At 43.9% G+C, this 12,508-nt stretch overlaps 1 protein-coding gene across 9 annotated transcripts in view; it reads right to left on the minus strand.

The window, feature by feature from the left end:
- Usp49 (ubiquitin specific peptidase 49) overlaps positions 1 to 12,508 on the minus strand; it is a 65,643-nt gene that overhangs the window by 12,712 nt on the left and 40,423 nt on the right. For all 9 annotated transcript variants that reach the window (XM_048445383.3, XM_085679255.2, XM_085679254.2 and 6 more), the window contains one exon: positions 521 to 1,901. In XM_048445383.3, the coding sequence (XP_048301340.1) occupies positions 521 to 1,873 (1,353 nt within the window). In that variant the 5' untranslated portion in view covers positions 1,874 to 1,901. The remainder of the gene's footprint in view (positions 1 to 520; positions 1,902 to 12,508) is intronic.

The raw sequence follows: 12,508 nt of genomic DNA on the forward strand, positions 1-12,508 counted from the left end.
GAGGATTTACCCAATTCTCTTTACATTGTCCACCCTTTATTTTTAAAAATCTATAATAATTCTTTTTGTGCATATTTTTATTAGGCCTGGGAATCTTTGCTTAGGTCTTGACATGGTCTTGATCCTGAAAATGAAAAATAATAAGGACATGGAGTCTATAATACAGCGCTGAGAGATGGAATCAGGAGGACCAGAAGTTTAATAACCTCAGCTACATAGTTAAAACACACTGAACCACTCGGGACCATATATTTGGGATGGTTATGGGCAGCAGGAAGGAGGTTTACTTGGCCTTTGGTATAGTTCCAATTACTACTTATAAATAAAAGGAAAGGCTCTTTCAAACGACTTTGGAAACAGTTTTCTACACAAACTGTTCAGTTTTATAAACTGAACCAAAGATCTAGACAGACAGAACTTCAAATTCACCATCATCACCAGCGTACAGTGTCAAGTACAAACAACCAAGCCCAACTACCACCCAAACTTCCCACCTTGCTTCAGGTAGGTACACACCTACCTGACTGAGCAGCTGCCCGTGAAATATGGTGTTCACCACCTTTAAGACCTGTTTGGTGAGCTTCCTCTGGGAGAAGGGGATGAGGATCCGGCGTGTGGAGCCCTCAGACTCAAGTTCCTGCTGCACCTTGTGCAGCAGTTCACAGAGAAATTCCTGTGCGTCCTGCTGGTCGTAGCCACGGAAGGCGGGAATGAGGCTCCACACTGAGTGAAGCATGGCAAAGGGCGATACCAGTGCCCACTTCCCAGACCACATGACTCGGAAGAGGGTGTGCAGTTCGTGGCAGAGGGAAATGTGCTTTGAACTGGGTTCCTTGTTCTGAATGAGCTCCAGGCTCCTGCTGATAGAGGCTCCGCTGTTCCAGCAGAAGCCTTGAGGTTCGTATCCCTGGGCAGGGTCGCTCTTTACTGATAACTCTGCGGCAGAGCTGCTGGCTGGCCTACCACTACCAGAGAGCTGAGCCTTCCCATTGGTTGCTTGGGGAAACAGGTGCTCAGAGGTGGAAGGGTCGAGGTTCAGGAAGCACTCCCGGAACTTCTGGAGGTGGCTAAGCACCTGGAGGATGGAGTTCATGTAGCAGGTGTTGCCCAGGTTGCGTAGGCCGGTGACACCTGGGGCCACCGCCGGCTGACGACGTGGCTTAAGTGTAGCCGCGGGCACGCGCCGGGAGGTAGCGAGGGTAGTAGGGCGCACGGCCACAGGTCCGGGCGCGTGCAGGAGCAGGCGCGCACTCTTTCGCGGCGGCGCGCTGGCCAGCTCCTCCAGCAGTCGCCGCTTGACCTCGCGCCTACGCCGCCGGGCCTCCTCTTTCTTGCGCTCCAGCGCCTCCTCCTGCCGCTGCTGCTCCAGCTGCGCTCGGCCCCTGGAGCTCTTCTCGAACCACAGTCGCAGCGTCTTGGCCAGCAAGCGCTGGCGCCTGTACCACAGAGCCGTGAGCATCTGTGGCTGTCCCTGAGGAGTGCGCTGCGGTGGGACCATGTCCTCGCCAGCAGCTGTAGACCGTAGCATCCGCCCACGCCTCGCGGGCTGGTCCTGCTTTTGGCCTTGCACCGCCAGGAGGGAGCTTCTCAGCAGCTTCAGGTCCCCCTCGGGGTTGTCATTGAGCACGTAATCCTTGCACAGGTAGCAGAACACGTAGAGATCCCGGACCTCCATGGCCAGCGGGTGTCCGGTCTCTTCAAAGTGTTTCAGTGCATGGTCTTCAATGTAGCGGCCGCAGGCCACGTGGGAACACTTGAGGCAGGCCCACGCAGACTCCGTGGTGGAGCACTCCAGACAGCACCACTTCTGAGGGTTCAGGATGGAGTGGTCCTGGGCGAGCCGTAACCGCCCTACATGTTTGCATCTATCCATGTTTTAGCGCAGTCGCCACTCTCTTAATCTGCCACCGTGAAGCCCCCCAAAAGGAAAAAAAAAAGCAGAATTTCAGCAAAATATTTTTCTAGAAAAAAGGGGGTTGTAATCGGCATTTCTGTGCAAGACTTATTTTTAAATTCAAAATTTGTTCTTTTGAAAACAGAAACTGGTATTTCAAGTACCACCAGGAGAGAGACAAAAGTCTCCAAACCAACCCGACAACCCTAGGTCAATTTCAGTGTATTTCAAAGCAAAGGTGCAGAATCAGGGAAAGATAAGAAAAAGAGAGTCAAATGACAACTAATGAGGCAGAGCCTGAGCTTCAATTTAAATAATATTTTAGAAGCTAGCCTTTCTGAAGAGGCTACATTTTGTAGAAAGAATCGCAAAACTCACTGTCTTTACCGAAAAGTAAGTACACAAATAAATCTGATAGGACAAGAGGTGGTGTGGCTATTGGGATGGCAGTTTTCAAGCTAACCACCCAGACAAAAGAAACAAGAAAACAGAGGCAAGCTTGCTTCCCTTTTGTTTTGATACCGACTTAATTTGTAGCCCAGGTTGGCTCAAATTGGTAGCAATCCTCCTGCCTGTGTTTTGAGACAGGGTCTCACTATGTTGCCCTGGCTGGCCTGGAACTCATATGGGGCCCAGGCTGGCGTTGAACTCACAGAGATCTACCTTCTCTGTGCCCCTACTTCTGGGATCTCAGGTGTGCACCACCATGTCTGGCTTTTTAATATTCTTCAAAAGGGAAATATAGTAGGCAATTTATCCAAGGAGATTAAGATGAACAACTATTTTTAAAATGTTTTATTCTTTGGAAACCTTAAAATTTCCCAGCATTAAAAACATCCTAAAGGGGGGCTGTAGAGATGGCTCAGTGGTTAAGAGCACTGACTGATCTTCCAGAGGTCCTGAGTTCAATTCAATGAGTTCAATGGCTTACACTATCTGTAATGAGATCTGGTGCCCTCTTCTGGCATGCAGGCATATATGCAGGCAGAATGTTGGATACATAATAAATATGTAAATAAAAAAAATCCTAAAGGTGCTGGGTGGTGGCGCACACCTTTAGTCCCAGCACTCAGGAAGCAGAGGCAGGTGGATCTCTGTGCATTTGAGGTCTGCCTGGTCTACAAAGTGAGTTCCAGGACAGCTAGGGCTACACAGAGAAACCCTGTCTTGAAAAAACAAAGTCCTAAAGGCTGTTCTCTAAATTCTTTTTTTTTAAAGATTTATTTATTTATTATGTATACAACATTCTTCCTCCATGTATGCCTGCAGGCCAGAAGAAGGCACCAGATCTCATTACAGATGGTTGTGAGCCACCATGTGGTTTCGGGGAATTGAACTCAGGACCTCTGGAAGAGCAGCCAGTGCTCTTAACCTCTGAGCCATCTCTCCAGCCCTGTTCTCTAAATTCTTAAAAGTTATTTATTCATGAGACAGGGTCTCAATATTATGTGGCTCTGTATGTCCAGAAACTCACTATGTAGACCAGGCAGGCTGTCCTCGAACTCACAGATCCATCTGTCTCTGCCTCCCAGTGCTGGGATTACAGGCGTGTACCACCACTGCCTGGTTAAAAGATTTTGTTTTTTGCTTTGTTTGTTTCTGTTTTTATGTTGTTTTTTATTTTTTAATGTTGTCTGATTTATTAAGTACTGATCAGTGGGAAAAATGAAACACTCCAAAACAAACAAACAAATAAAGAAAGAAAGAAAAAACCCTCAAATTAAAAAAGGAAAGCCATCTATACTATCCTAATCAAGATAATCATTTCTCCTTGAGTACTAGCTTCTACTGTATTATTTTCTAATCATTATTCATTCTTATTCTCATCATTCCCTACTGATTTATAGCTATGCACCCATTAAGTAACTTCTCTAGATGTGTTTGTTTATTTTGGTGAGACATAATCTCTAGGGAAGAGTTCATGTGTTACAAGGCAAAGACCTGAGTGTTCAACTATAGCTTAAATAGTATTATAAGAATGACTTTCTCCAGGACTGGGGATATAGTTCTGACAGAGCACATGGTTAATCCTCAACACTAGTAGGGGAAGGAATTATTCTCCCAGTTTGAAACAGTCCTGAAATAAACATTTCTGGGGAACAGACAAATTACAACACACATAACTGAAAATTGAAGAGATGAAAGGTAGATGCTACTCAACACATGACAGTGCAAGCTGGATACTGCCTATGATGTTCTCAAATCAACTACTGGAACACAGAATCAGCCAGGAGTTGGCATGTTTCTGTTTCTCAGACTAGTTCCGAGCTCCAGCAGCATCAGATCTCCTTGGGCTCCCTCCCACCCACTTACCACGTCATACCTGATGAGTCAGAATCTGCAGATGGTCAAAAAATCCATTTTAGACAAACTCCAGAGATAAGTCTCTCACACATAAACATTGCATTAACCCAACAAATTAGGGATGAAGAACTCAGAAACCGGAAAAGAATTCTATTTTCCAAAGCCCTTTTCACTTGCCCAAAGGCAGGATCTCGTTTTCCTGGCACTTATGACATGGAGCAAACTGGTCTCAGACCCAGAGATTGGCATGCCTCTGTCTCCTGAATGCTGGGATTAAAGGTGTGCTCCACTGTACTTGGCTATTTTCTAAATTCTTCCACTCTTTAGGCAGACCAACACTGCCTAAAATAATAAAATATTCTCTCTCTTGCTTTCCAATACTGTAGTAACTAGTCACATGTGATTACCAAGCTTTTGAAATGTGCCTAATGGGATTAAAGGACTGAACTTTTTTTTGAGGGGGGGGGCGGGGTTGAGACATAGCCTTGACATAGCCTTGGCTGGCCTTGAACTCGGCTCTGTAGACCAGGCTGGCCTTGAACTCACAGAGATCTGCCTGCCTTTGTCTCCTATGCTGGGATGAAAGATGTGTGCCATCACTGCCTGCCTGGCAGGACTCAACTTTTAACTTCATTAATTTTAATTAAGATAATCAGGAGAAGCTGAGCATGGTGGCTCATGCCTTTAATCCCAGAACTTGGGAGGCAGAGGCAGGTGGATCTCTGTGAGTTCAAAGCTAGCTTGGTCTACAGACCAAGTCCCAGCCAGGCCAGTCAGGGCTACACAGGGAGACCCTGTCGTAATAACAAACAAACAAACAAACACAACACAATATAGTCTTATCTGGCTAGTGACTACAGTCTATGATAACATAGGTTTAAACACACCAGGCCCAGCCGAGTGGAGGCTTTCAGATTTATATCTTAATGACCTCTTCTTAGGAGATTCTGATGCTCAGAAAATGCTCATTTTGCCCTGGTGTATCTTCAGAAGTTAACTGTCACCAAATCTGATACTGTGAAATACAGCACCAGAAGACTAATGTCTTCTAAAGTCAGCTCCTGGGCTAACATGAAATAGAGAAACAACACAGACCACAACCAAACAGCCCACACTGACTCTGTGCAGATCTGTAAACTGCTGATCAAGCACATCCTTTCCTGCTCAGCTCACTAAGCCTGCCGCACGGCAGAGTACACCATTCAGGAAAACACTAGGCCACTTTGCACCACACCAATCACCCCTGCTAGGCAGACTAGCTTCTCAAAAGACAGCACATCTGATCTCAAAATGGGAATCTCACAAAGTAATGTGAAATAAAAACAACTACCTTATCCAATACAAGACAGAGTAGAAGGAACACAACCTCTAATAGGTGTGACTCTCTCTCCCACATGCGTTCTGACTTTATTTCAGAACAGGCCCAACCCCCACTCACAGAAAATTCTACTTTGTATTTTTCTGACATGTACATTCTTTTCTCCATATTCTCAAAGACCACAATAATTCTAAATTTTCACTTGACACATACATCAGCAGTGTAACAGGTACTGAATACTCTAAATAAATGAACCTAAGTGTGACTGGCAAAGAACAGACTGTCTCTCAGCAGCTCCGCACTGCTGAGTAGACCAGCCACTTTATTTACAAATGCCCTGCACACCCTGGATTCAGGTGTATATGTGAAAGTAAATCCAACAAATATTAGCATTTGATTTTTTAATCATCATAGTTTATTTACTCTTCTATTTTTTTTGAAGCAGGGTCTCACACCCAGTTCAGGCTGTCCTTGCACTCTTCCTGCCTCTGCCTGTCAAGTGCTGGGATGCCCTGGCTAGGGTTAATATGAAAAGAAGGGTTTATGTAACTGAATGTGTAAAAGGGGGTGAGGGCGCGAGTCAATCCCAAACTAACTTCAAAAGATTCCAGTTATTATTCTTTATTGGAAGGGGAAAACTCACAGAATAGGAGTGAGAAGTCCAACTTCAAGGTGTGTTACGTGGGAACAGAGAGCAAGAGCTGGGCAGGCCAGCAGTTTTCTCTGGGTACCCAAAAGGTCACACCCCAACCTGGTCCAGCCTCTTCAAGGTCATTGGCTGAAGGAGGTTCCCCATCAGGTTTACTTCACTTATACTTCTGGGTAACAGTTCATCAATGAGGGAAGTCAGGGCAGGAACTCAAACAGGGCAGGAGCTGATGCAGAGGCCATGGAGGGGTGCTGCTTATTGGCTTACTCCACATGGTTTGCTCTGCTTTCTTATAGAACCAGGTCCATCTATCTGTCCAGGGATGGTACCACTCAGAATGGACTGGGCCCTCCCCATCAGTCACTAATTAAGAAAATTCACTACAGGCTTGCCTACAGCCTGATCTTATGGAAGCATTTCCCCAACTGAGGCAGTTTCTTCTCTGATGACTCTAGCTTGTGTCAAGTTGACGTAAAAATAACCAGGACATGGGATTACAGGCATAAACCACAATTCAAGCATCATATTACACTTGTAGGTGTGGCTGAGTGCTCTGCTTAGCAGTCATGATACTCTAGATTCAGTATCCCCAGTAACTATGGAGGAGAGGAAGAGAGGAGGAAGCCAAAAGCTGAATCAGCTGGGTATAAAACCAGAATCAAGCTTTAAATGATCCCATAATTAACTATCCCTAAGTGTCAAATGAAATGTTAGAGAAATCGAACCATAGCTTTTTGTTGTGATGAGAAACTTCTTGATTTATTATAGCATTTAAATATTGTTGAAAATTTATTTTCTTTTTAATTATATGTAATTGTACATGACTATGGACACTAGGAGAGAAAGTTGGATGCCCCGGATGGAGTTATAAGCTGTTGATGTAGGTGCTGGGGACTTAACTTGGAACCTCTGGAAAAGAAGGACGCACTCTTAACCACTAAGTCATCTCCTCAAAAGATGAACGAACATTACAATTATTGTTTAAAAAAAAAACAAACCCCAAAAACCTAAAGCATGAAAATGTCTTTTCAATACAATCTTTTTTAAAAAATTAATATATATACACACAGACATACACACACACACACACACACGGCACTCTATCTGCAGGTACACTTGCACACCAGAAGAGGGCATCAAATCCCATTATAAATGGCTATGAGCCACTATGGGGTTGCTGGGAATTGAACTCAAGACCTCTGGAAGAGCTGCCAATGCTCCATCTTCCCAGCATAAAAATGTCTTTTGGATCATTTCCATTATTTTCACACAGAAAATATGTTAGCAATGTGTAACTACATCACCAAAAAACTTCAATGAATAAAATAGGAAACAAATTATGGAAATCTGTACAGGAAGATCTCTATTTCTCTCTTTTTTAAATTTCCTTTTTCTCAGTTCTTACCTAACTAAGGACCAAGGAATTCCTCCTTGGTCTTGGTGAGACTAAATGGCATATATCCCAGCTCAGACAGTAGACACTATGGTAACATGCTGACAGCCTTCATTTATATAAAATAATATTAATTATGTGATGTAATCAACACCTGTGATTCTGCTCATTGTCATGTGCAATCTTTCTGGGTATTTTAACCCTTCCATTCACTAAATAAACCCAGAATTGAGTCTCCCACAGAATCTACGCAGACTGTAGAGGTGACATAGAAACAACACTTTTAAATGTAAATGTTAAATGAGGGTGGCTTTTTTTAGAGGATCAAGAGAGTCAGGCCTATCACCATGGGTCACACCAATAAAGACTGCCCCAAGACCAGAGGAAGCTGAGTACATCTTCAGCACCTGGGTAGTCAGCCTAAGTACACTCGCTCACTGCTGTTCTAGGTGCCACAGGACTGGAGCAGGGCCCTCCTCTTCCCTAAGACCAGCCAGTTTATGGGGTCACTTGCAAAATCCTGGTGTCTTTAGGACTGTGGCCTGTCTTTTTTGATGTCTTCAGTAGTGCCAGCTTCTTAGGCAGCCTGGCCTGCAGCTCTGGTGTGCTGCACCTGGAACTTGTGCTGTCCCTGTGCCTTATGTGGTGGACCACACAGGGTGTGTGTTTAACTAATACTCTCAAGGCAGGGAGCCAGCTACTGCTGGGACAGGTTTGAATAGATGTCCAACAAGGAGCGCTGCATACAGGAGTGCAGTCAGCCCAAGAGAAAAAGTGTACTACAGTCACCATCCAAGCCCTTTGACATCAGACATAGAGACAGGACTCGGAGTTTTCCTGCTGAGTTTCAGTCTTGCTTTGATCACGTATTTCCTCACCATGCCCCTATTCCTCCCCTTTGTAATGGTAATGTATATTCTGTGTGTATCTTGGAAGAATGTATTTTGATTTTTTATTTTACAGGGAATTAAAATTAAGAGACTTTCTTGAGTCTCAAAAGAGACTTAGAAAAAAAAATTTTTTTTCAAGACAGGGTTTCTCTGTGTAGCCCTGGCTATCCTAGAACTTGTTCTGTAGACCAGGCAGGCCTTTAACTTGGAGAGATAAGCGCTCCACTCCCCCACCACACACACACCAGTGCTGGAACTAAAGGTGTGTACCACCACTACTCACCTTTGAACTTTTAAAGTCTTGAGACTGAAAGACTATGGGGACTTTTGAAGGTGGACTAAATACATTTTGTATTATGATACAGCCATAAGCCTATGGGGGCTGAGGAGTGAAATGTAATGGTTTGAATGATAATAGTCCCCACAGACTCATACATTAGAATGCTTGTTCTGAAGTTGGTGGGACTGTCTGGAAGGGATCAGAAGGTGCAGTCTTGTTGGAAGAGATGTCACTGGAGGTGAGTCTTCCTGAGTGCCATTCTCAATTAGTGCTCTCTCTCTCTTTCTCCATTGCCCCCGTGCCTGTGGATTAGTGTGAGCTCTCAGCTCTACTGTCCCAGCACCATGCAGCCTACCTGCTGCCATGCTTCACACCATGATGGCCATGGACTAACTCTCTGGAGCTGTAAGCAAGTCCCCAATAAACTCTTCTTTAAGTTGCCATGGTCATGGTGTTCTGTCACAGCAGGAGAAAAGTAACTAAGACAGCAACTTAGTGTGACTCTGTCTCAAAATATAGAAGGTAAAAGAAGGTCAATGGTAGAGTACTTGCCCAATATGGGTAAGGCCCCTGGTTCAATTCCTAGAATCTCAAGAAAGACAGCCTCCAACGCTGTGCAGAGAGATGGTGGCTGAGAGAACGAAACGAAATGATGAATGGAAACATTACATATGTGAGCCTGCTTCAAGTTCAGCAGTTTGAATATTTGCTGAGTCATGTCTGGAGGTCAGGAGGTAACTTCTGGAAATGGTTCTCTTCTTCGTCTTCTTTTTTTTAAATATTTATTTATTTATTATGTATACAATATTCTGTCTGTGTGTATGCCTGCAGGCCAGAAGAGGGCACCAGACCTCATTACAGATGGTTGAGCCACCAGGTGGTTGCTGGGAATTGAACCTTTGGAAGAGCAGGCAATGCTCTTAACCACTGAGCCATTTCTCCAGCCCAGGAAATGGGCTCTTCTTCTACTATGGGTTCCAGGAACAGGACCCGTGTGGTCAAGTTTGCATGGCAACTAACTTTACCTGTTAAGACATCCCACTGGTCCAATTTTTTCTCCTGGGGAAGCAGTATATAAGGTATGTATATGATATGCAGCTATGTAAATGTGTACATGTTCATGTGTGAGCCCAACACATGTGTGTCACAGAACATGTATGAAAGACATGGGGACACTTTTAGTTCTGTGCACCTTGTCTACTCTCAGCACACCTAGGTGTAACCATCAGGACAGAAACCCATCAAATTTTGCATGAATGGAATCACAAACTTTCAGCATTCGATTTCAAGAGTAAAGATGACAAATATAAAAAACTGCATGTTAAATGCACACTACAAGAGAAAACTGGAAGTGACAAAGAGAACAATCAGGCACTTTAACAGGAAATAGGCCAGGGCCACTATAAATCAGGACTGGGATGTGGATCAGTTGGCAGAGTGCTTGCCCTTCATGTATGAAGCCCTGGGTCCTGTCCCCAGCAGCACATAAACATATAAAATCCCAGAAATTGAGAGGTAGAAGCAGGGAGAGTCATGGAGTAAAGGCCATCCTTGGCTACGAAGTGAGTTTGAGCTAGCCTGGCTACATGAAGACTGTCTAAAAAGCTAAATAAAGGCAACAGTAAGATGTTATAAATCAGCCACATATGGAAGCCACTAATCATTTTTTTAAATGCAGAGAAAGGGTGGTTCTGTGTGTACTTAAAAATACAGTATGTGAAAAAAAGCAAAGGGAAAAATATTGTATTATATGTCATGAGTGCCCTCCAACCTAATGAAAGCCAGAGAATAAAGAAAAAAATGAGTCATAACACGTGTCTTCAAGTGTGGGTAGCGATGGAAAAGAGACTCCCCTTTGAGGGAAAAAACATTATTACTTATTTTCAAAAGGAGATGGCACTGAGAGACTTGATATTTCAGTTGTCTTAAAAATTCAGGCATGATGGGATAGAAACATGGTTCAGTGGCTTAGAACACTAGCTGCTCTTTGGCAGAGAACCTGAGTTCAGTTCCCAGAATCCATGTCAGAAGGCTTACAACTGCCTATAACTCCAGTTTCAGGGAATCCAATGCCTCTGGCTCAGTACACACACACACACACACACACACACACACACACACACACACCGTGAACAAAAGTGAACATTCAGGCATTAGGCAGGTGCCTATGTTAAGCATAGAGCAATATAGCTGGCCACACTTTCACTAGGAAACATAATATAGCCAGTCTAATGACACTAAGAAATTCTGTTTTTAAAAACTAGTTATTTCTAAAAGAGCCCTCTACTCATTCCAATTCCCTGTCGATGAGTGACAAAGAACAGCCCTCTTCAGCAGTAAGCAGAGTGGCAAAACAACTGAGCTTCCATCAGTGAAGTGTCAATCATCTGACATTTCATATCAACCGAGGTAGCAAGGTAATTTCTCTTCTTCCCAGGGGCCAGTTCTAATAGTTGTTCGTAGAAGTGAATTTTTGAGAAGACTGTCTTTCCCCCAATGGGACAGTGCCAATAATATTCCACTTCAGCGGTCAGTATTTTTTTTCCTAATACTCAACTAACCACTCTGAAGGACAGAGGGAGGGACGGGCACTTAAGAAGGAGAATCAGTGAGGGGAGGGGAAAGGAGGCTCAGTGAAGAGACTCCCTATACTTTATAAGTTACTGATGCAATCAAGACCATCGCAGATTTGGTCAATAATGGTCCTGTCTCTGAGGCAGGAGTTCTCCTGGGGCCTCTACAGAGTCTGGAGTCCTATAGGAACAAAAAAACTGGTCCTGACTTCATCCAGAGAGCATCATTCAACAAGGTATTCATATTGAGCTGTTAAGCAATTAAAGAACATGTTAAGCTTAGAGCGAGCTTTTCAAAAGAAATTGAAAGGTTTTATCCAATATTTTTTATCTTTCTAAAGTCTTTCAAAATTATTTAATAGCAACACAGAGCAAGGATAGTAAAAGTCGAATTAAGATGTCAAAAGCAAACTCAGTGCAGTTGAATTAAAGGGGCTAAGTTAGCCTCAGCTCGGCCTTTAGTGGGGTGTACACTGAGTCTGCAGAATGTGCTGTGTGGTGGAAACAGAAAGGGGTCTTTCAGGAAGACACAGAGGGTGTTGAGGACATGAACTGGACAAGAACTCTTATCCCTTTTGTACACGAGATGAGGACTGGCCCGGCTCTCACACAAAGGCCAATACACAAGTAGGCAACATTCTTGTGGTTCAAGTCCCACAAGCACCTCTGCTCCTGTTTCAAAAAATCAAAACAAAATAACAACAGCAACAACAAAAACAGCTTCTGCCTTGCCAGCCAGTTCTACCATTAAATTAAGGTGTCAAAGTCTGTAGCAAGGGAAACATAGTCTATTAGGGAAACAAACAAGCCAATCAGCTGCTAATAACTTAGTGTGGGTTCACTGACCACAGCAGGGATCAGAAAGCAGAATTGGGGGACAGGCCACTACATGAGCAAATATAGGCAGAAAGAAGTAAGAGGGAGACGTGTGAGTCGTGGCCTGAGACCCCATAGGAGGAGGAACTGAGCTGTAGAGCTGACACGACTCACTACACTGGTCATGACAAGTAACAGATATGAGAATGCAAAGCATGAATCTTGTTGATTTCATTTTCTTCCACATCCCTATGTTGCCTCTAGATACTGACCAAATAATAATATCAATGATGCATATCTGAAACAAAAATCAAATTAAAAAAAACAAGCTAATTCATTAGTTTGAGACTTTATCTGATTATTTAAGACTAGTTGCCTAGTCCAGCCCCCA

Source organism: Myodes glareolus, chromosome 18 (assembly GCF_982192425.1).
Source record: "Myodes glareolus chromosome 18, mMyoGla1.1, whole genome shotgun sequence".
Taxonomy (NCBI): domain Eukaryota; kingdom Metazoa; phylum Chordata; class Mammalia; order Rodentia; family Cricetidae; genus Myodes; species Myodes glareolus.